This window comes from Camelus bactrianus, chromosome 2 (genome assembly GCF_048773025.1).
Source record: "Camelus bactrianus isolate YW-2024 breed Bactrian camel chromosome 2, ASM4877302v1, whole genome shotgun sequence".
NCBI classification, from domain to species: Eukaryota; Metazoa; Chordata; class Mammalia; order Artiodactyla; family Camelidae; genus Camelus; species Camelus bactrianus.
In genome coordinates, this window is record NC_133540.1 from 98965541 (window position 1) to 98990879 (window position 25339).

General features: G+C 41.5%; 1 protein-coding gene across 8 annotated transcripts in view; it reads right to left on the reverse strand.

Annotated features, from left to right (window-relative positions):
* Positions 1-385: 385 nt before the first annotated feature.
* The window catches only part of KIT (KIT proto-oncogene, receptor tyrosine kinase), a 77432-nt gene continuing 52478 nt past the window's right edge, over positions 386-25339 (reverse strand). For 2 of the 8 annotated variants that reach the window (XM_074347748.1, XM_074347720.1), the window contains 14 exons: positions 17897-18011; positions 15684-15877; positions 14415-14521; positions 14194-14320; positions 13809-13913; positions 13614-13724; positions 12237-12387; positions 10273-10361; positions 9633-9760; positions 8445-8567; positions 4393-4504; positions 4183-4282; positions 3736-3841; positions 386-2639 (listed from right to left, as the gene is read on the reverse strand). In XM_074347748.1, coding sequence (XP_074203849.1) covers positions 2511-2639; positions 3736-3841; positions 4183-4282; positions 4393-4504; positions 8445-8567; positions 9633-9760; positions 10273-10361; positions 12237-12387; positions 13614-13724; positions 13809-13913; positions 14194-14320; positions 14415-14521; positions 15684-15877; positions 17897-18011 — 1697 coding nt within the window. In that variant the 3' untranslated portion in view covers positions 386-2510. Of the gene's footprint in view, positions 2640-3735; positions 3842-4182; positions 4283-4392; positions 4505-8444; positions 8568-9632; positions 9761-10272; positions 10365-12236; positions 12388-13613; positions 13725-13808; positions 13914-14193; positions 14321-14414; positions 14522-15683; positions 15878-17896; positions 18012-25339 lie in introns of all 8 variants that reach the window. The other 6 variants (XM_074347763.1, XM_074347740.1, XM_074347731.1 and 3 more) reach the window with 3 other exon arrangements.

The following is a 25339-nucleotide window of genomic DNA, read 5'->3' on the forward strand; positions in this document are numbered from 1 at the left end:
AGGAGGAAGCATGCCAGTTATATTAGACTGAATTACATGAAATTGCTGCTATTTGACCATTATTTCGCCCATCACAACGGTCATTCCACATGAATCAACCTAATAATCATTGTAGCAAGGTGCAGTATCCTCAAAATGCTTTCTCTATTTATTTTTCAATTTAAATGGAGACCTTGGGTTGTAAAAATAAAATGAGAAAATACAGCGCATACAAATTCTTAATAAATGTCTGCTGAATCTTCAAGTATATAAATCCTAGTGATCTGACAGCCTTGTGTGTATCTTATGCACACTAGGTACAAAACATTCTAATATCAGGGTGAATGCACTGGTGACACTTTAAAGTTTAATTTCACTATGCTTGAAAGAATCAAAATAATTCCACTTGATTTATATATTTACACTTTTATTAGAATCTTCAGAACTGTCAACAATTGGACAACATATCAGGAAAAAAAACATGGAAACATCAACACTCTTTAAACTTGCACCGCTTACGTATTTACACGTTACTGTATATATAAAAAATATTTTCAAGGACTCATGGGCTTGGGAATATTCAAAAGACATTATTGCTACATTTCAATATTTACAAAACAAAGCCACAAAATAATTTCAAACATTAAGCCACTGCAAAGAAACATCTGATGTAAAAAAAAAATTATAAAAATATAAACTTTCGAGAATATCCAAGACAAAACTCAGTGAAGTGCCCCTGAAGTACCTAGACGTCTACAATGAACAACCACTTTCCTTACTAGAATCAAAGTCAATAGAAATGCAAAGGAAACTTTCAGACAAAGTATGGCAAACAGCGACAAGCTCTTACATGACAACAAAACCTGTTACCTTTGGAAAGGTGCGAGAGCATAGAACTCCAGTGCAAATGGTTACTTCCAGATAAATGGCTACAGTTCTCTAAATGTAGTCTCAGGGAACTAGGAGGGGAAAACTGGGGGGGTAGCCTACCTGAATCTCGCAAGACAACACACAAACCTTGCCATGTACCCATGGACCTCTTATAACCGGGCGAGGAAAAAAAAAAAAAAAAGGTAAACTCTAGGAATAGTATCCAGGCTACAGCCTAAAGGGTAAAATTTAAATATGTTTCGGTGGGAAGAGTAGCATTAATAATGTCTATGGAACAGGTACAGTATGTTGAGTATAAATAACAGAGTGCCTTAAGTGCAGGTGGGTTGCAAATAAATAGGTACTTACGCACTCCGCTTCCTATTCGCCTCTGTGTAACTGCTGGTAAGCTTCTCTAGACAGCCAGGTGAAGAGAAACAGGAGCTGCGCTGCGGATGAAAGCCAGGCTGCTTCCTGGGTACTGAAGGGCCCTCTTGGGCTCAAGGCAAGCATACTCCCAAAGTATTTGTCTACAAGCATACACACGCGCGTGCACATACACACTTATATAGATACTGGCCCGGCATCCAGGACATGCCTGCAATGGAGGTGGAATCTAAATTTTATTTCCTGCTACAGAAGAATCCAAACTAAGACAGCAGTGTTTTGTCACTCCTGCTGGAGCCATGCAGTAAATCAGTCACTTTTTTTTTTTTTCAAATGGCATCAAATCTATTGAACACAATGCCATTCTGAAGCGGGTCAGTTTGTTCTGGACTATCTGTATCGAGCAAGTTCATCGGTGACAAAAGGAGATTTTTGTTAAGATTGTGCTTGGCAATTATGTTTTTTCCTTTAAAAAAAAAAAAGCAAAGCACTAACTGTTGATTTCAAACTTGTCTGGCTCTATCTATGCCTACACGCAGCAAACTTGAGCCAGAAACTACACCTTGGGGGTTCCTCCCTCCAGTATGTGAACACGTATGACTGACAGATGAGTATATACAAAATGGGGGCTGGGGAGGAGGCCGTCTCTCCAGTTCAGCTCCCTAACAGCAAAGTCTATTTAGAAACCAGGTCGGGAGGACAAAGGCTCATGCCCGGCAGGCTGTATTCATGCTTGGAGAGCACTTTTCCACGGCGTCTCATTCCCAGCATGAACTACTAGATTTCTTGAGCCCTGATATTCATAGGCTTCTGCCCTTTATTTGAATAACATTCTATTTTCCACATCACGGGGTTAGGGTTTCAGCTTCTAATCCTGCTGCTGCATCACCTCATTGTGGATGATTATCAGGACCGAAGGTGACGACTGCCATGTATTCAAATAAACTGCCAACTACACTTTTCAAACAGAAATCGGAGAAAAGCCTTGGAAAGGACTCCGGGTGTGTCCAGCACGGTCCACCCTCCCCTTCTCCAAGTCTGGTTTTTTTTGGTTAACGGGGGTGGGCTAGCTTGCTATTGGGAATAGATGCAGCTTGACAGTAGGTGGGGACAAACATCGGCCACTCAAGTGTGCTTGTAAAGAAAGGATTACAGCGGGATGTCCACTACCCTGGAGAAGGAGGCGAGTCAAAGGAAAACAAAATAACCATCATGAAAACCAAAAGAACAGGGGGTTGTTCTTGCTGGGGAGCCCCCCAGATGCTCATTCGGCCTCAGACGTCTTCGTGGACAAGCAGAGGCTGTGTGGAAGATGCGCTGCTGCCGACGGAATTGATCCGCACGGAATGGTCCAGCACTGGGTTCTCCCGGTGGGGGCTGCCGTTCGCTAAATTGGAATAAATCTGAGGAAAACAAGTCCACAGTCAATACATCAGTCACCACAATGAACACAGCAACGAAGGGGCTCGTTAACTTGCAAAGACTCTTAGAGCCAGGAGGTTAATGAGACCCAACAGCCAAGAACCAAACCAGATTGACCCAAGACCAGTTTTGTTTCATCCCTCATTCTCCCCAAGGTCTGATGACATAAGAAGTGATGGTCCAAAATGCGCTCTTCTGCTGGGACATATCTGGGAAGGAGAACTATCTAACTTAAAACAAAAAAAAGGTTGAAAAACCACTACAGCCAACTACAATCCAACAGCTGACATCATTCGTTAAGAAACTGGTGATCCTTGCAGGGGTCTTCCAGTGAGAACCAGGCACTTGGGTGGGAAATGCTGTTTAATTTGAAATGTGCTTTGACGCCCAGAAAAGCAAGCCTCAACCCAAAAGTATTGGTGGTAAACTCTCAGAAAAGATAGCTCCAAGTACACACAAACCAGGAAAAAAAAGCAGCTTAAAAAAACCTGAGTCCAGGTAAGATCACTCATTCTTCCTTAAAAGCAGAAGAAATAATGGATGTGCGCTTTGAATTTCCTCCCCTCCCCAAATTACCAGGCAGGATCTCCCAACTTCAAATAGCCACTCACTCTATAGGGCTACGGGCAGGACCACTCTCTCATGTTCTTGAGCAGAAGGCTTATTTTTCTGCAGTAACAAGCTGTCTTGTCTATGCTTTTATTCTCGTTCACATCACCCCCAACCCTGAATGGCCTGCCGTATGAGAGAGCAGAGAACATGCTGACCCCATGACCAGCATTTGGGGTGCGGGAGGAAATGTGGCAAATCCTTCTGGAAGCTTCTATTTCCACACTTCTAAGCGCCAAACCCTCTACTCTTTCCCCTCCTCATTTCACATTCTTTGGCCCAGCATGCGGAGATCGGGCAAAAAAATAACTCGTTTCCATTGCTTTACTCTCCTACCCAGAGCCCAATTTACAGCCTAAGTCAAGGAGAGGAGGGAGGGGAGCTTGGTCCTCATCCCAGAGCCTGAGGAGGAGGCCGCGCCTGGCACCCAGAGAAGGGAAGTTCGGAATCTGGCTAAAGCTTACTTACGTGGTTGGTGCTCTCTGAAATCTGCTTCTCAATCAGCTGCACGATCTGCTTGAATGTTGGCCTTTTCAGGGGATCGGCGTCCCAGCAAGTCTTCATTATGTCGTACCTGAAAAATGAGGGCCATTTACCACTCCTCAGTGCCCTTGACCCGTCCTCAGGGGTGTGCCGTGCAGCAATCCCAAAAATTATCCCAGGGCCACGCAACTGGACATACTGACTGACAAGCATATACAATAAAACCCTGGGTGCATGCCATGCTGCCAGAACTTTCTGTACATTAGGTGACAAGAATGACTAAAATAAGCGACAGAAATGACAACCGACCAGGGTGTCATAAAAAGGAACAAAGTGACATTTCAAACCATGCTAGTGAAAACCCTCAACATCTGGGTTTCTGTCTTTAAAAAGGAAAATAAAAGGGGGAAACATTGTCTGAAGGGCCCTTACATTTCGGCAGGTGCGTGCTCGGGGCTGAGCATTCGGAAACCTTCCTTGATCATCTTGTAGAATTTAGAATCGACTGGCATTCCAGGGTAGGGGCTGCTTCCTGAGGCACAAATGGTTTGCAAATCAGGGTAATAATAAGCAAGCAGGACACTGATAACAAAGAAGATGCCCTGGGTCTCATCAAGGTGCCTTTGGCAAGGCTCATTTTACCTAAAGAGAACAGCTCCCAGAGAAAAATCCCGTAGGACCAGACATCACTTTCAAACGTGTACACACAGTTGAAAATGCTCTCAGGTGCCATCCACTTCACAGGTAGCCGAGCCTGAAACGGAAGCACAGCAGATTCAGCAACGCTCATTAAGAAGCTCAAAAACAAAACAAAACAAAACAGAAATAGTAAGTATTCCTGTAGGTGTTGCTCCTGCTGAGAGGTGGCCGGGAGAACCTGATGGCCATCTCACAAAGGCCTTCGACCCATAAGACCTCAGACGACCCCACCTACCTCTGAAATAGGTGGATCACGAGTACAACTTGAACAACGAGGGTTTGAACTGTGTGGGTCCACTTACACATGGGTATTTTTCAATAGTCAAAACTACCGTACTATACGGCCTGTGGTCGGTTGAATCCACAGATGCGGAGAAACCACGGGTATGGAGGGCTGGCTAAGAATTATACCCAGATCAACCCCTGCGTTTATTCCAGGGTCAACTGGATTCTATCCCCATGTCCAAGGTGGAGTCTGTACAGTGTGGTGATGAGGAGCACAGATGTCAGAGACAGATACGTGGGTTCTAATCCGGGCTCTGCCACTGGCCTCAAGTAACACAGAGGTTTGTTTACTTACCCTGAGTATGTTTCCCCTTTTCCCCTTAATAGAAACATGACTTCCCATGGTTCCTGTCCCCTTTTCTAAATCAATACAATTTCTCAATTTTTTTTTCCTTAAAAAAGGACTTCTCATCTCTGTCAAAAGGGAGGTGAGGGAAGGCCTCCCCTCCCTTGTAAACACTGTAATAACAGATCTGAGAAACCAAGGTTGACACACAAAGTGCGTTTTACAAAATACTAACTAAAATATATTTTACATGAATTATACTTCCATTGAAATTTGGATAGCTGCATTTTCAGGTTCGAAAATATATTTCCACACCTAGGAGATTTCAAAAGCATTTCAGTTCTGGGCAGCAGACCCCACAGTAGGGACTCCCTTGCCCACCTCCTTTGCAGCTGGGTGCAGCCCTGTGGCTCCGTTTTGGCCACTGAGGTATAAGTGTGGTATGGTAGCTTTAGAAAACCTCCTTAAAATGAAGCTGGCATGTGCTCTGTGGCCTTCCCCTCTTGACTCTTCCTCCATCCTGCCTTCTGGAATGGCTGGCTGGCTATCTCCTAGCCATCTTGGACCATGAAGATGAGGGATTCACCAGGGATAGTAAAAAACAGAGAGGTAAAGGGATCTGTTCCCTGAGTACTTGATGAAACCTCTATTTCAGCCCTGGTCGGTGACTCCCGTACCTCTTTTCTTTGGGGTTTCCTGTAATATGCAACCAAAATTATCCCTTATTAATATCCCTTATTAATGGGAAAGTCACTTATGTGTCTATAAGTAAGCCTCGAAATATTCTTCTGTAAAGAAAAACACTACTTCAAATTCCACGACTTGTCTTGTGGGTTAAATGAGATAATGTGGTTCCAGTGTTTATCCCAGTACTGCTGACTCACTCGGATCTGAAAAACTGCCCTGCATTATACTCAGTACAGAGTAGTGGCTTATGCTGATTACGATTCCAAAGTGGTGAGTGGCAGATTCGAGGTTTAAATTCAGCAGCTGATCTTCACATCCTGAACTCATCCTGCTAAAATCGAGCCAAACTTTCCATGACAATTCCTCTTAGAGACATTTCTGGATTCCCGGATCTTAATTTACCATTAAAAGCTAAATCCATCCTTCTCTTAATCCATTTAGGATTGAAAACCAGGAAGACAATTTTTTTCCTAGTCTTAAAGTTATTTTAGTCAGCAGGGAAAAAAAAAGCTTTCCCGTATTCCCCCCCCAGATTTTGTGCTAAAGCTATTATAGGGGCCCTTAACCTGAGATCTAAAGGTGTCTTGAATTCAGGGGCCTGTGAACTTGGAAGGGGAAACGTTACATTCTTGTTTTTACTAACTTCTGAATGAAGTTGAACATTTCCTTAAATGACAGATGAACATAATAAAGCACCGTGGTCTCAGCCTGCGACCTTTGTCACCAATAGTAACATGGATATCTTCAACATATTACAGTTTTCCATGCATCACTTTGAAATTATAGGAGTTGTTGGACCCACAGCTAGAACATGTTATTCTGTGTAACAAAGAAGCACGTGTAATGAATAGCACAGAGGTACTTTTTAATAGTTTGATAACTGCATTTCAATCTAATTGCTGTTTCCGTAATCCTATGTACTTTATTTTACGCATTTAAAACAGCATTCTAGCAAGGGACGCACAGGGTCACCAGACTATGAAAGGAGCCACAGCACAAAAATGACTAAGAACCTGTGTGAAATGGAAGAACTTTCAGAGGAACCGACATAATGAGAAGGTCTCAAATGACTGTGACATAAAATTGGGCACAGTAACATGCAGTGTGAGTTTCCTTGCTTTGAACTTCTCCCGTACCCAGTAGCTTGGTGGGGAGTGATACCTGTGATTGGCTAGTTCCACAGGCTTAGCTGGAGTCCACAGTCTGAAGCCTGGTGGGACCTAACCTAACCCTGTTCATTCCAACTAAGGTCCCTAGCCAATAATGAGCTATTAAGAAGCTGCAGCAGGGGGAAGGGTATAGATCAGTGGTAGAGCACGTGCTTAGCATGAAGGAGGTCCTGGGTTCAACTCCCAGTGCCTCCAGTAATAAATAAATAGATCTAATTACCTCGCCCACCACCAAAAAAAAAAAAGAAAAAAGAAAAAGAACTTTAGATAAGTTAAAAAAAAAAGGAAGCTGCAGCATATCCACTGCCATGATTACTCGCTTTCCAAATAAGACCTTTATCAAGAAGAGCCAGAATATTAAGTGCCACATAAGTATTAGCTACAACGTGCCAGGTACTGTTCTAAGCACTTTACGCATATTAACTCATTTAATCCTCACAACAACTTTATGAGGCAGGGGACAGGATTATGACCAAAAGGAGAAAAACCAAAGTTCAGAGGTGTTGGGGTAATTCTTTTCAAATATTACGCAGCCACTAAATAATAGAACCAGATTTGAACTCAGGAAGACTGGGTCCAGAACAAACCACCTTTTATTCAAAGGCCTGGGTAAGGAACCATCGTTCATCCTTACTTCTAATTGTGCACCAAGATGGAAAGGACTTGGTGATCTTAACACTCCTAGCCTTCAGAGAGTTGTTAGAAATGCATGCTAGAAGTAAATGCAGCACCATTGCCACAAAACCAAGTCTAGGACAGCCCACCCACAGAGATGCCATAGTGATGGAAGAGAAAACACTACATTAACACAAGGCACACAGACAGCTACCTCCAGGAATAACTCTGGACAGTAAGATGTGGGTCTGGGAAAATAGATGGAGAAGAATATGTGTTCAGGACTACTGGCTTCCATACTAACAGGATATTGTTCTAGAAATCATAGGCTCTGGTTGCAGCCTCTACTGACCTGTGTCATCTCAGACAAACATTGCTAAAATACACTGTGCTTTTAGTTTCTCCAGCTCTTAAAAGGTGAAGATACTGCATCCTAAAGCCAAGGGGCTGTTCTGATGAGAACATGAAAATTGGCAATGAAATAAAGCACTTTGAAGTAAAATCACTATGTTCCCATAGGCCAATTATTACTTATGAACATACTTAATAAGCTCTCTTGTTTATAAGATCCAACATTCTATACACCTAATTCTGAGCATTACCTTAGATTTTAGTCTTTTTCACCTAGCATGTCAATCTCAAAATAAAATTCTCCTGCTGTGACCTTCAGGTCCACATTTGTTTCACTTGAACAAAATCGAGTTCATTGCTATTCTCAGGCTCTAATGAAAATTAAGGCTATTTCTGTTCCCTTCACATGCCCCATAATTACACAATTAGAATTAGGAATTCCGCTATCAGAATTTTGCTGAAGTACTCTTCATCCGACTGCTAAAAATGCGTGCTATCTCAAAGGTAGGACTTGCATTATAAAAATCATAAAAAATACTTAAGAAAACTTGAAACTAAAAGCCTTCACTGGACTGGACTGTCAAGGCAGAGTGGGTACTCACGTTTCCTTTGACCACATAATTAGAATCATTCTTGATGTCTCGGGCTAGACCAAAATCACAAATCTTTGTGATCCGACCATGAGTAAGGAGGATATTTCTGGCTGCCAAGTCTCTGTGAATACACTATTAGGAGAGTGGGAGACAAAAGAGAAAAACCATTTAAACTTATTTTAAACTTTCAAAGAGTGAAAACTATGTTTAATGCTAGAACGCTGCTTATGTTATACAGTGCCAATACTTTAGTTTTACATTTTAAACTATTCGGCGCACCAAAAATAAATATCCAAATTACGCTTTGAATGATGTTCACATTTGTGTTTCACGTCGTTAGGACCTTAATTACTATAATCACTTGCAAAACCAACTCGAATAAATGCTTTTTTTCTTCTGCGAACTGCTTTCATTCATAGGAAAATACATTATAAATAGTTGGATCATTTTTTAAAACTGAAAACTCATTTTGCATGGTTCTCTTTGAATGTTCTTTTAAAGAGTTTCTAAAATGCCTGCAACTTTCCATTGGATACCCCCAAGGACACAGGAAAGAGGCTCTTTATTTCAGCCATCCACATCCTCTTTTAGTTTGGTAATTGCTTGGAAATGTCACCAGTGACATTTAAGGGTAAGATCTCTAACCTCATTCTATTCTGCAAGTCCCAGTTCCTAAGGAATTCCTCTCACTGACCAGAGACCATGTTCCTTGTTTTGGTTCTACAGTCTCTTCCCATCCCCATCGTCTCATCAAGTGTTTATTACTCTCTCTTGATCCCTTACTCCACGCCTCACCCCAGTACTTCATGAACCATGCAATAGTTGAGGTCTCACTTCAATAAAACCCAAGTATATGCTTCATCAAGCATTGCAGCTACATGAAGGACCCTCTCCTTTGGCTGATAAAATAATTCTCTCCCTATTTTCTAAGAGTGGCTCCTATATCCTAAGACCCAAGTTTTAAATGAATTCATTGCATATAAAAAATAGATTCATAGAAAGCTCATTGAGACAGGCTTGCACTTTAAAGCTTATACACGAGAATAGGAATTCCAAAGAGACAGCAGTTGGAACATGAATAAACTCTATTTCCTCTGTTTCTGGTTAACCACACTTCATATGACACTCCACATTCTCACTATAGCTCTAAAATGCTCCTTGGGGGCGGTGGGGGCGGGCAGAACCACCCCTACTTACATTCTTCGAAGCGAGGAACGCCATGCCCTTTGCCACCTGGTAAGAAAAGCTCAGCAAGTCTTCCAGGTCGAGGGCCAGCTCGTCGTCTTCCATGATGGCAGGAGTCACATCTCTTTCTATGTATGAGCCTGTTAGGGGGAGGAGGATTATCTTAGCAGTTAAAACCTTAAAGACAAGGAAAGTCAAAGACAGTGACACCACCACCACCACCACCACCACCACCACCGAGGGCTGGTAATAAGCGAACTGATGGGAATTTGCAGGTAAAATCACCTCCCTAGTGTTTAGGACAGGTAGGTGCTGAATCACAAAGCTAATATCCCCAGTCATGGGCTAAATTAAAAAATCTTTAGGGAAGAAGAAGGGTGGATGAATACAAAAGTATCTTATTTTTCATATGCCAAATATGTATTTGATATATTTTGATATGTATGTTATCATGGATGCAGTCAGACACAACAACACAAGCTCTGACCCCCAATACCAACTTGCAACCCCTCACCGCCACTGACCACCGGCACTGCCCCTGCATCCTACTGTAAAGGAGAGCCCCACTACCAGGAATGCTGTTGTGTTTATTCCACAGTGGTACGAGAAACCCTGCCAATGAAGTTGCTTTTATTGCTTGGGAAGTACCCACCTATCCTGGCAGGCCTCCTCTTGTCTGCCTTGGTTGGTACAACGTAAGAAACTCCGGGCTTCATATCCATGTACTCATTAGTACTATCACTGCTGCGAGAGATGAAACATCCATCAAATCAAGATTAAGTAAAATGGGAAGTGGGGGAGCACCCATGGGGCAGCTCTATCTCCCCACTCCCTTTTTTACAAAATTGGCTGACTTTATCTGAAGAAAGCATTGCCAAGTTTGAATGAAGAAAATCTTGTTCAGGGAGATAAGAGTTTTTAAAACTCAACATTAGAATCCAATCCCCAGGAATTAGATGGTCTTTTTTGTGTTCAGTCATAGACAGGACTCAGGTTATAAATTTCCCATCTCTTGGCACCAGGGATAAATGGGAAACAGAGAACCAAACCATTATCCCATATTACTTCAAACTCTCTAAATTAGCCTCGAGAGAGGCAAGATGAAAGAGACAAGAGACAAAGAACCAGAGCTTCTGAGATGTGTTATGGGGGGGTGGGGGGAGGGAGAGACAGAGATCGTTAACATACAGCAACTGATGGAAGGAGGTTTAAAAAAACCAGGTTTGGTTCAGATAAACACCAATAATTTGGACGATTTTCTGAACCATCTGGACCTCTTGAGTCTGCAACATTTGGCTGGAGAGTCTTCAAGATTTCTAGTACTTCCTGCTTCTGATTAGCATAGAAACACCATGACAACAATCTCCTTCAGAGTGTGCTGGTGGTTCCAACCCCATATGGGATCCCAAAGCACAAAGAACACTACATAGGATTGAACAATTTAGGCCATTATTTCAGGAAGTTAAAAAATATATATATGGGGCCAAGGTTTTATAAATCAGGCAAAGTGGCTCATTTTTTTTTTTTTTCACATAAAGGGGCATATGCTCTAGAGGAACCAACAAGAGGTAGTTGGTACTGTACTTTACTGCCACTTGACGCTACTCAAAGTTTACAGGATTAAAAAAGAAATTAAAAAGCCTCACCTGGGGTTTAAAACTTCAGCCAGAGGTATAGAAAAGCACTTTAAGAGACATAACTGCCTGTGAATAATAATATTTACCGAGGTCTCCTTGAAGGCCCAGAGTTAAGCTTGGGAGACACAGTCTTGACTTCTCAAAATGTAGGGGATGTAGTGAATAAAAAGGAAAGAAACAACTGCAGAAATATAAAGTAGAAGGGACTGGGCATGATGAGTATGATTCCTGCTGGGCTGGGTGAATCCGGGAAGTCTTAACAACACTTGGAAAGAAGAGGCGAGACACGGCAGAGGATTCTATTCTGGCTGTAAACCACACCAACTCTCCTTAAAGAAACTTGAAGCCCTTGACACATCCTTCAAATTCAGAATGGTACCAGTGATGAAAGAGATGAAAATAAGGTGCCGAATTTTTTAAAATGTGCTAGAGTAGCTGTGCCTGTTTATAGCATGATGAGTTAAGGAAAAAAGACAAGGTATACAGAAATGATTCAGAGATAGATGGCCAGAAACCTACATGCAGAGAGCTGTTGGAGTTCTCTGCCATTCTGTTACAGGTTTTACAGGAATTTACTGTGACAACCTGGCAGGCCTTCCCATTTTCCCCATAAACAATGTCTCCCCGTAAAGATGCATACAGTACCCAGCTCAACAGTGAAAAGAGAATGACATGGGAGAATAGAACACGATAATAGAAACAGGCACAGAATGCATTCAGCTGAACAGAACTAAAGCTAAGAAAAGCACTAAAGACGCATTTTTAAAAAATCAACAAAAATTCAAGTTCAACGCTATTTGAATCTTTAAAAACTCAATTTGAACTTTCTGAACCGTTAATCACATTCAAATGATTTAATAATTCTGATTTTGCACCTCAAAGTACCTCAGCTCACTTTTTTAAAGAATCATCCTTGATTGCAAACCCTTATGACCCCATGAACTGCCTGTCAACAGCTATTTATGTAAATCAGCCTTACCAGGAAGACTCCTTTGAATGCAGAAGGTTCTTATAAAGCGCCGCTTCTGTGTGATCTTCCTGCTTTGAGCAAATAAATGAATCTCGTTTTCTTCTCAAAAAATTCAGAAGATCACCATAGCAACAATATTCTGTAATGACCAGGGTGGGCCCTATGAGCATTTAAAGAAAAGGTTAGAAAGAGGTGAGATAAACAGACCATGGAGCCTCCCATAAAAAGACCCAAGGGTGATCACGGCCACTCACATTCAGGTTCAATGCTCAGCCTACTCAGGACCAGTACAACCCTATCTATTAAGACTGCTTAGCAAAAAGCAGCGTTCTGTGGAGTAAAACTAAACAATCTTTTTACCTGAATTTCTGAGTGATTAGGGGCCAGGCATGACTGCTGGTTTCAGACAGGAGTTATGGCTTTCACCATTTTATTATTATCAAGCTTCCTACATGAATTCTGTGATTCACTTGTGTTTACAGTGGGGGCTTCACGCCTTCTTGGTAACGTTATTATGGAAATGATGCTCAGCGCAAGCACAAACTGCGGCATAATAGGAAAACCAGCCACCAGAACAGCCAGCTGAGACTGGAAGGTGGGGGACACCCTGGAATAATGGGCATCACCTGTGTGCAGGACCCCATCAGTCAAATTTTTTTCTTTGGTGCCAGGAATGCCTGAAAACTGCAGCTCAGAAGTTAACAGGCAACTAATTAACTCAGGCAGAAATCTCTCATGAACAATTCATGATGTGGTGAAGCAACATTTATGGGGGCTGTTTTAAGACATATAAAGCTGTCAACTTCACCATGGATCTTTCCAGATCTTGAGGAATGGCTCATCTTACCCATCTTTGTTCTTTTCAACCAAAATGCTTTCTGGAAACATCATAGAAGCCTTGATGGGAGGCTTGGCTAATGAAAGCTTCCGAATTGGACATTTGTTTTTTATAGAAGTGAAGTGTTGGCTCATTTGGTGTCTTTTTGAGAGCTGGTGGGCTTAGAGGCCTATTTTTAATTATGGTATGCAAATGAACATTAACCCTTTTGTGACTAAATATGGTCCGACAAAACATAAAAGCTTGTAAGATAAAAGAAAAGCCTTCTGGGTGAGATGAGACATTCTTGAGATAGTCAAGAGGCCAATGTCAATGGGACATACGTGACAGTGATGAGGATATGTCCTAGGCTATCCCATCTCAGGATGATAAAGCCAAAATTTACATTCTTAAGAACCACAGCCCACAGGGTAGGAATCTAGCAAGATGCTGACCACCTGGGTAAAAATCTCGCGAGAAGTTTATAATCAAGCATTGTCAAAACCATCAAAATATCCCCTCTTTTGATTATTTGACCGATCACAAGAGCTAGTTGGCCATGGTCTTACCTCCAATGGTGCACGCGCCGAGAAGATTCACGATATTCATATGATTACCAAGGTAGCTTAAGACTTTGAGTTCAGACATTAGGGCTTCTCGTTCCGTCAAATGGGCGCTTGCTAAAATTAGAAACATCTTATTTTAGCCAAAACCAAACCTGGCACACAGGTGTGGAGCACGCACAGAGGCCTGCAGGAACTTACGTTTTAGCATCTTCACAGCAACGGTCATGGCCGCATCCGACTTAATTAAGCCGTATGCGGTGGCCTCAACGACCTTCCCGAAGGCGCCAGCACCCAAGGTTTTCCCTATAGAAAGGAAGACGAGGCAGTCAGTGGTAGTGGTTGTGGTGGGACTGAAGGATCATTTGTGTCATTTCAAAACCAATCAAGGAATTAGGGACACATTTGTCTAGATACACTTCCTCTAAAGTATGCTTGATGCCAAACCTATCAAAGGTGGTGAAATTGCACAAAAGACACTTACTGTTTCAGGTGGAATAAAACAAAGGAAGTTATTAGGTTTCCCTAAAGCCATTGTTATGTGTACACAAAAAGGTTACATGGAAAGTCCCTGTTTCATACTGACCAAAACTCAGCCTGTTTCTGGGAAACTCCCATTTGTGATCATAAGGAAGTTGCGTTGGGTCTATGTAAACATAATTGTTTCCATTTATCTCCTCAACAACCTTCCACTGTACTTCATACATGGGTTTCTGGTGGAGGGAGAAAGGGAAAGAGACATCATCTTTTAATAGTTCATGGTTCAGTCATTACCGCGTTCAGGGCAGAGAACAAATAAACTGTTACCTGTAAATATTTGTATGTAAGAATCATCACGATGATACACATTATACCAGCTGCGATCACAAAACCAATCAGCAAAGGCGTGAACAGGGTATGGGCTTGGATTTGTTCTAAAATGAAAGAGGAGCCCGGAATCACAACCTGTGAGCAGGGTCAGATCTTCACCACCTCCCACCTGTCAGCCCCTCAGGGCAGCCATCGAACCAGGTGTATCTGAGCTCCTTGCCTTATCATCTTACTCTTGTTATTCAAAGGAATCTTTTAAAATAACAGCTTTAAACCAGACAAGTGTGGAAAAGAAGCTGAGATTTCCACAGTGCAAGAATAACGTTATGCCATTTGTCAATGAAAAGCGACACCTGGACAAACTTTGTACTTGAAATGCCTGCCCTGAACTTTAACACGTCTCCTCTATGGATGGTTTACAGTTTCTTCTTTATGCTTTCCTCTATTTTTCAGATTTTCTACATTGAGCATGAATTTCTTTCACAACCGAGAAAAACATTTGGAAAGTGTTCTTTTCACTGCCCTGTCTGAAAAAAAACCTATGATGAAGAACAATGTGAGATTCTTCCCCTCATTACTCAAAAAAACTGAACATACCCCACTGTTGGCACTCGCCTTTGCCAACTCAAGAAAACAAAAAACCAGTCTTGTGGATGTTCGTGCCCAGTTTCTTTGTCTCCTGACTTCACACCAATTCATCAATTCGTCACAAGGACCATTTAACTTATGTTAGGAGAGCTGGTCACTCATGAATCAAATTTTACAGACATTAATGAATTAGCTCACGGAGATTATTTCCTAGAAGGTAGTGTTAACTTTCTGAAACAGTCTGACAATGTGTTAAAATAACTGATTTTAAATAACAATTTAAATAATGTTTAAATGAATTTAAAAATTTCAATTGCCCTATTTCTGTTTCTGTTTGGTATAAGGTAAGTCTATTTCCCCCATCTTCTTTCTCTACCCCTTCCTAATAGAAACAGCTGGAAATACCCAATTTTATATATACACACACACACACACACACACGTGCATGCATACATACATACATGAATACACAAAGTACAGAGAGTACATGGTTAAAATTACCACAGACATTTTAGTAACTAGTACAGAATGAAACTTGGTGAGTTTGGTGACAGTCAAATGTGCAATGTTGGTATTACCAGAAATGACATGGCCCATGATGGAATGGACTTAAAATCATGATTGACATGGCAGGCAGAGCCTAAACATCCCCTTAAATTGGATTAAAAAGAAATATACCTTTGCTGTTACCTTTAAATGCAAAGTTAAAAAAGGCAGAACTCTTGCCCACATCGTTGTGAGCCCTACATTCCACTGTGCCATTGTGCTTGAACGCACTGTAATCGATGGAGCTGTGAATCACCAGTTTCCCAAACGGGGATACAGAGGAGTTTTGTATCTGCACATCCACTGGCCCGATGGGAACGGAACATCTAGGGGGAAAAAAGAGCAGCCCAGACTTACTCTAGGAAAAGTAATCAATCAAACACATTGGATTTGGCATACTTCTAAAACCAAGTCGGAGGTTCGTGACCTGACATTTCCTTTTACAACGGACAGTGTGTGATGATGAATGGGCACGTCTGTGGCACGGTGGGCAGAGAAGCACTTGGAAGACGAGAAAGAGGAGAAGCGGTTTTGGTGTGAGATGTGCCTTTGAAATCCTGACTCAAACACCTATTCTGTTGACTTCTGACTAGTGCTAAAACTCTCCAAGACTCAGTTCCCACAGCCGTGAAACAGGGATGGCAATATCCACCTTGGAGGGCTATTGAAAGGAATGAAATAAGAGGGTGGGCTCAGATCCTTTATAAACAAAGGACCTTTATAAATAAAGTAAAAAATTGTGGAAGGATGTCTGAAAGGTTAAAAAGGAGGAGCGTGGAGGAGGAAAGTGAAAAAAAGAAATTCTAAAAAAAAAATTTAAATCAAATGATGAAAGCAGTGGCTTCTGAAAAGTAGTTAAAATAATACTTTAAAGGAAAACCAACATCATAAACAGAGTCCCTGTGGATTCACTAAGAGATATTCATTCCCAATTATCCTCATTTCCTTTCACTTTTAAAAAAAAATTAAAATTTACTTTCATTCTAGTTTTATTGAGATAGAACTGCCATACGGCACTGTAAGACGTTTAAGGTACACAGCATAATGGTTTGACTTACATATGTCATGAAAGCATTAATATAATACATTTAGTGGACATCTATCATCTCCTATAGATAAAAAATAAAAGAAAAAGAAAAAAAATTAAGTCTATAAGGACGAAAACAGGACAACCCCCAAGCCCCAGAAGCAAGGACCCTGCGGCTCCAGGCTCTGTGCAGGGAGACAGAGGTTGTGCTGCTGGCTTGTAGCCCAGATGGAAAACCATCAGAAGCTAGACTCACATGACCCTATTTTAAATTACCCCCCCATATGCATAGCAATTTTCTATTCCCTTGCCTTGCTTTACTTTTTCCCTTAACACTTAACACTTGCATGTGGTAGTTATCTAACTCGCCTGCTGCCCACCTCAATGCACTAGAATATAAACTCACAAATGGACTCAGATGTGCTGTGCTCACTAGACCCACGTCGGGCATACAGTTGGCACTCCATGAATATTTGCTCAGTGGATGTCTGTAACTACTGGGGTTGATTCCCCTGTGGGCAGACTTTCCAGGGGTCTCAAACCCCTCTATTGCTCCCCAAAGAAAATACTCCACTCAAACTCAGACGAAAACAACAATCTTATTAACCTCTTCCAACTTGTTGTTGATTAAAAAAAAGGGTCTATTCTGTGAAAAGTGAAATTTCTATCATCATCCTGACTGTTCAATTGTGATGTTACACTGGGCTTTAAAGCCTGAGCGTAGAATAGCATTTGATGGATAAAAACAGCAATGCTGACCCCGTTTTCATCTTCAGGTAATGTGAAAGGACAATTTAAGGCTTAAGTGTGGATGGTGAGGGAGAGCAGGTACAAGGCCAGATGTGCTCTGCTCAGGAGCTGAGCACCTAATCAAGGAGAAAACCTTTTTAAAACACAGCTTCCCAGGGCCGTGTGTATGTGGTAATTGTACGATCATTACTTTTTGGTAACTTGGCAATTAACTTTTGAGGCACTTTTTTTCATGATAACTACAGCCACATTTCCCACACACGTTACTTTCCGTGGATAGATTGGAAATCTAATTACTCTGTCCTGGAAAATTGCTTTATCTACCTGCAGGCTGGAAATTACATGATAAATCCAAAAGATAACCACCAAAATAGAGAAGTCATTCAGTAATCATTTTTCAGCAAACAAAATTAATGTCTACCAAGAAAAATATAGCAATTAGGCCCTTTAAAAAAGCCACATGAATAGAAAAAAATTAATCAAAACAAAGCTTTTTTTTAAAAAAAAAAAACGGAATGGCAGTCATTTCTTTATGCATGCTAAGAGGTACCCAAAATAATCACCTCACCTCTGCTCGGTTCCTGGACAAAAATACCAATCAATGGTGGGTTCTGGAAATCCTGCTGCCACACATTGTAGCATGCCATTTGCAAGCCTGTCATGAGTCAGGATTTCTGGTTTTGCTGCAGGAAAAGAGAAATGGCCAGATGTCAGACTGCTGGAAAACCTCACCAAGACTCACTCCACTCTTTCCGATTCCTTAAAAACTTTCTCGAGGCTAAAGAAGACCCTGAGGGAACATGTTGTTCAAAGGGGGAAATCTGAACCAATGAGTGGAAGGCAGGGAGGTGGATGTGAGGGTCTGACCAAGAAAGACCCCCCCACCTCTGCAGCGCTGCCCAGCCCCCGCTCCACCCAGCACATTGTCCATCCTGTAACTGCGAGGCTCTCCGAGATCTGCCTGGCTGGGGTCGCAGGACCACCTGACAGGTTTCTGTTCCAGGGAGGGGGACTCTGAAAGATGGATTTTATTTAGGACTCCAGGATTCCCAACTGTTTTAAAGGTGGAAATCCAGTTTAAAGGATGCCAGCCATCAGGATTTCAAATGACTGAACTGCCACAGGAATTTCAAGTTATTGCAGGAAGTGGAATAGATCAAACTAGGAGGAGTTACAGGAAAAGAGAAGCCCCCCAGCTCGCCCTCGAGTAATTTCCTTGTTTGAGAGGCAGGCGTCTGGAGGGGGTGGTGCGGATAAAGATCTGAATTGCCCTTTTACAGAGAAGCCAAAACATAAGAGTGAAAGAATACGGGCTTTTAACTCCAAATTTTTATTTCAAATGCAAAATATGAACAGAAAATTTAACCAGCCCAAGAGTTTTATTCATACATCTATCTAAACCTGAGTACAATCACTGAAAAAGTAAACTGTATCAGCAGGAATGCTCTAATTTGACATTTCTGTGTAACTATAATAATCAACTGATATTCAATCAAGGGTGCCGTAAAGCCCTGAAAATTCTTGAGGTTATTTCTAAAGTGAACGGAAGATGAACTTACGTTCAGTTGTTCTACTGGTCACATATCTGAAGGATTCTAACCCTTTGAGAATGAGCCGGCTACGCTGAAAGCATCTGGTGACAGGAACAGTGATGTGCTCACCCTGTATCCATGGTGCAGCATCTGCTGCCACCAAGTCTGAGTACAGAGCGACGGGCGGCCGTGCGTGTGGCAGGCAGACCTGCACACCAGCCCCGACACCCAGAGCTGCTCTGCCCTTCACCAAGTCTCCTCGTATGTCCAATGGGAATAATAGTACCCATTTCATAGGGATGTTGTGACAATTAAATGAGATGGAGCACACAAAGAACCAAGAATGATGCACAGAAATGAAACAATAAATGTACTGATTACGAATTTATTAATGACTAGTTTATTAATGGTCCAGTTACGCTTTTTTATTCAGAGTACCTACCCTCCTCCGTTAATCAAGTCTGCTACCAATTAAGTTAACTGTACTTGTCACTAAATATTCTCCTCAGTGATCTGAAAATTGATTAAGATAGCATGAGAATGTGCATGTGTTTTAACCTGATGCGTTGGGAATTTGACATCAATTATCTTGCAACTGATAGGAAAAATATACATGGTCAAAGGAAAAGACTGACAGATCGGAAGTTTATCTCCTCAAAGGAAGGTAACATTGGTAAATGACATCTTTGTGGAACAACCTCTCAGCACCTCACCTCCTGGTGGCAAAATGGCTTGGCAGAGATCAGTGTCCACATGCGTGGCACACCCACCTGTCATTCAACCTGGCCCTGCTGACGGGCAGGCCATTTGGCTAAGACCCACAAAAGAGCAACACTCCAAAAGCAATCTCAAGGTAGGGGCATCCTTGAGAGTCTGGATCCAATGCCAGCTTTCACAAATAGAGCAAGAAGACAAGCCATCGTCTTGCGAAAGCATCCATCTGGCAAGTTTCATTTAATTATCGTAGGCAACTGTGTGATTGGGCTGAAAAGTAGGACATAACACAGAAAACAGTGGAACTTTGGGAGAATGCTATATGCTGAAGACTGCAGGCGCCATACGGCGGGTGTCTCTGGACTCAAGTCAAGTGTCATCTCCTTCTCCAAGCCATCCTCACTCTCCAAAGCCACGTGGGTTGGTCTCGCCTCCCTGTTCTGGAAGCACTTGTGGATACCTGATGCTCTTCTGCCACATCGTGGTCTGCCTCTACCATTAGACCGTACATTCTCAAGGGCAAGAACAGCGCCTTACTGACTGCACCTCTGACTCCTAGCAGAGTCTGACCGATGGCAGGCACACGATAAGAGCTGTTCGGTGATTAAGTCTCCCCCAAAGGAACAAGGCCCTCAGATCCCAAAATAATTCTGTTAGAGTCACAAGAAGGGACCTGGAAGAAAAGCCTAATGGTGACTTTCCCGTGTAGGGGCACAATTTACATTATTTTTGCAGTGGTGGGCATGAGATGAGAAATCCACACATATCCCTGGCTGTGTGAATTTTCTTCCATACTGAGATTAATGATGAGGGGAGGGTCTATGAATGGAGAGTAAAGATAACTGGGTAGGACTCAAGGGGGAATTAACTTCCTGATACCCATGTCCTTATACTAACCTTTCTTCTGTCCCTCATTCTTCCTAATGCTACATAATGGATTTTCAGTGGAATTCAGTTTTAACCCAGTAGGAAAAAAAGGGCTGAAAGGATGCCTTAAGATGTTCACAGTGGTCATCTCTGGTAGTAACGGGTTGAGGATAGATTCTATTTCATTCTTTTGACTTATTTTCTCATTTTTTTCTTACAATGAACACATAGCTAATAATGACCCTATAAAACATTTTTCAACTTAAAAAAAATTGGAACAGCTAAAAATTACATAATCAATTACATTTAGCTTTGGGTACAACTGCTCTCAGAGCCAAGCCTTCCAGCGTGACACCTGGTGGCAGTTATACAACGGCCAGGGCTGGCAAGGGGTGGGGTCCGGCTGGCCTACTTGTTTCTGCCTGCTGGCTAATTAGGCAGATTTTTAAGCCACTATCGCAACCGTTACCTGAGGAGTAGCTCTTGTCCTGGTGAATCTTAGGCTGGCAGAAGGTCCCTCAAACTTCGATGAGCATTTGAAGCACTAAGAGAAGAGGTTAAAATGCACATTCCTGCCACCTCCCCCCCACAGCCCCTGGAGATTTAGTAAGCTGAGGATCTTAGCCAGCAATGGGCTTTTTTAGAGAATCTTCAAGGGACCCTATCAGAGCCTTACCTCACTAAGGTGAGGCAAAGAAAAGCATCTAGGGTGAGGAATTGAAGAAGGCACCCACCCACCTTCTAGGTATTGCAAATATAGGCTAGCACTGTGATTGAGCCCCTCCTTGAATTTTACACCCTAGGCAACTCTCTTGCCTCATCCTAATTCCAGCCCTGTCCCTAACACTAGTGACAAGGACCTCATTCTGAAAAGGATAAATTACACGAGTACAGTTTGGGCTGTACGTGGCAAGTTGCACTAGGAAAATGTTTAATGCATAAAGAATGAGCTAGGTTTAATTCTGATTCCTAAAAATGAAAATCTGGGCTCATCTGCATTTTCTAAGTGCCTCAATGCACCGTCTAAGTCATTAAATATACATTTTGCTTTTAAAGATTCCTAACTCCCTGCAATTCTCCAGGTTAAATCTGAGCTGTGTTTTCTTAGATATTCTGCAATCAGCAGTACACCAAATGACACATTCCCTAATTCCTCCCAAGTTGGAGGTTTAGATAAGCCTAAGAAGTATATAAGTTATGTATTTCCTGTGGAGATAAAAAACAGCCTTGTCTCCTTTCAACGTGCCGTGGACCTGAGTCATTCTGGTGTCTCCAACAACACGGATCAGCCTGTGGCAGATTTCAGAGTACTTATAATTATAACCCTTCTGAGAATTTATTGCTCATGCAATTAAAAATCCCAACCATTTGCTGATTTACCCCCACAGATATGTGATCTTAAAAAAAAAATTATTTCACCACCATCAGGTCCATAAGGAAGGCAAGAAAAAATCAGATTTTAAAGAACACAGTACAGATAATAGGAGCTGGGAGTGCGTGGTGGGAGGAGGTACCCAAGTAACGGGGGAAGCTCTGTGTACAATTGTTTACTCACCCTAACCACCTCTACCAACTCCTGCTACAAATGCACATTTGACCACACTATATAATCAGCAAAGAACACAGACGTAAGTCTGCATATAACAGAAGACTAAATGAAGGGGGATCATAAGGATAAATGTGTTTTTATGATTGTAGATCTGATGAGATTCAATGGCAATACAGCAATACTTAGTAGCAATTCGTCACTATCCTTTTTTGGGTCTGAGTCAAATCCACATTCCTGCCATAGTATCATTATAATAAAGGAATTAAAATCAACTAAAACAGAAGTAAAAAAAAAAAACTCAAGTTAACTTTTACTTATAAAAGGAATATCGTACTTTTCAAAAATCCCCAGAATAGATATTACAGGAAATGCATTTTGGTTTATACATTCTTAAAGATACCCAGAAACTGGCATATGGGCACTTTCATAGAAATTTGGTTAACAAACACAACAAAACTTCAACTACAGTCTCCTGCATCTGCCTATGTTTAGCAGAGTGTCTATCATTGTAAAAATGAAGTGATGTTCTAAATGAGGGGTAAGCAAACTTGCAATGTAAAGAATGAGACAGTAAATAAGAGTCTCTCTTATAAATACTCGATCCTGCCATTACACCACAAACATAGCCATAGATGTGTGAGCAAATGTGCGTAGCTGTGTTCCAATAAAACTTTATTTATGGACACTGAAACTTGGCTTTTATATTCACTTCTCACAAAATCTGATTTTTTTCAACCATTTTCTCCCACCTCTGAAAGAAAGGAAAAGAAAGGGAAAAGGAAAAAGGAATTAATTCTTAGTTTATGGACCATTCAAAAATAGGATACCTGTCAAATCTGGCCAAAGGGTTATGGTTTGCCAATCTCTGTTCTAAACAACCATCAAAAAGATCTTCTAATCCTGAAAGTCAGTTTTTTTAAAATGACGAAAGTACCTGGAGAAAGGCTTCCTCAGCCAGAATCACGGTGCTCAATTTATACGAGTACCCTTGTCGGGCGATCCAGACAGGGAAGGGGGAATACGCACACACATCACAATGCAACTCTGCTTGCTGCCAAGGGATCAGGCATGTGATAAAATGGTATATTTTTCTACTCTGTCAAAGTAGTGAATTCATTTTGCCTCATAATTCAGAAATAGAGAAGAGTTACTGACACAATGTCCATGGAAAAATTATGTACCTACTCTTGGATGAATTTAAATTTCCACTAAATTATAGGTGACACTGTATACATTTGCAAACGAAGGGGGCTAATTTGATGTAAAAACACATGTGGCTCAATTGGAAAGGAGATTTCCACAGAGTAGAAGTTCCACTAATGTGAAAGTTACTACTCATGCTATTTTTAGAAAAGTATGTCCCAGGTCCAGGGTCAAGACTCGCCAAAGATTTACATGGTTATATACCTAGGTTTTTTCCTCCTGCTTTTCCACCACAGACATGAAATAATGGCCAGACCACACCAACAAAGGGCCTAAGGATCCAGACAGGTTACCCTGCCCTCCAAATGGTCAGCATTTAAATAGATCCCCCAATTAGCAACAGACCCCACCAGACCTCTTATGAGACATGAAGAAAAAATGATGCCAACACATTTCCTAAAATCTTTTCAGAATATAAGAGAATCAAATCCTACTCTGGAAGTAGGTTGCCATGATATCCCTTTTTTCTTTCAATTTAAATGTCTATAGCAATTCTTGCATCCAGAAAGATCCTCTGCATAAGGAGGAGATATTAAAGTGTCACATCAAAAAACAACACTCATAACTCCCAAGCAATTTGAGAACAAAAACTCATCTCAAGTTCAGGAAGAGAAAATAAAACCAGAGTTCAGACACTGTCAAGTATCTCAAATTATCTATGAAAAGATTAATGTAGAAAGACAAGCAACTATTTTTACATAGATTAGCTACCCATACTAAGATCTGAAAATTATTCCTTCATTTGGAACTGTCCTGAGAGCCAGCACAGCACATCTCCCATGACATATGTTCAAGACACAGGAGCAGGAAAGATAATGACAGATGATAACCTCATTGACTTCCAGGCACTCAGGCGAGGTCACTCACTTCAGATTAAACAAGATAATTGTAAACTTTAAGTAATCGTTTGATGGTTTCTTTAAAAACTCAGTCACATCATTTCAGAGCCCCACCTCGTATACCACAATGTCTCAAATGGCATCAGATATGGGTTCAAGAAATTACAAAACATCCACGCAGTGAGATGCCAAAGTGATATCGTAGAAGAAATTTTATGGCATGGAAAGTTGCTTACAATGCATTCACTGTTCCACACCAAAACAAGGTGAGCAAAAGAAGCTCATTTGTGTCCCTCCCCCAAAAAAAACAGTTTAAAAAAATGGCCTGTAAAAATACACATGAAGAGACATCTTAGCACTCGTAATCCATAAAATGCAAATAAACTTTAAAAGGCACAATTAAAACTTGTTTGATTCTTATTTTTGCTTATTTATATTTTCTAGCTATTCTATTCTTCACATAACTTTTTTATAAGAAGAAAAAATTACTTTCATCTAAAAACACACGCATACAAATGTTTGCACAAACCTTACAGCAAACTCTCAAAAGCAAGTAAATAAATCAGAAAGGAGTTCTTGGGGGAGGGTATAGCTCAGTGGTAGAGCGCTGCTTAGCATGCATGAGGCCCTGGGTTCATTCCCCAGTACTTCCACTAACAAAAAAAATCCAAAACAAACAAACAAAAAAACCAAAAACAAGTTTTCTAAAAAAAAGACGGAGTTCTATTTAGCACTAGCTTCATTTAATGTTTCAGCATTCCAATAATTTAACCCAGGAGTAGGTCTAATAGAACCCATCTAATAGGAAAAAGAGAGGAAAAAAAACACAGAAAAACACTAAAAAGCAAAGCTTCTCAAGCAAAACTTGGTTAGTGTGTTACTAGTAAGTCTAAAAATTTTAGCCTCTAACCCATGTATGGTTTGGACACCCAAACGTTTGGAAGGTCCTATATCATCTTTAAAAAATGGAAATAGAAAGGCTAACAGGTTATGAGGTAGGAAAACATTTCCACCTTCCAAAAAGGCAAAGTCCTAGTAACTTTGACTCATGAGGATCTCGAAAGGTGTCCCAAACCCCCAAACTGAGCAGTCCTTGCAGGCAAGCCCACCGTGGGTATTATTTCAGCCTAGATAAAGGCCCTGAGACTTCCAGCCAAGCGGGTGACCCAGATGGATGGCTGGGAGGCCGTCTGAAGCCATCTGTCTGCACGGCTGTCCTCACAGGTCTACCCACACCTTCAGCAAATGGTGGGCTGCTCTGTGCTTTATTTGCAGGGTGTGGCACTTAAGGTGGCTTCTCCCTGGAA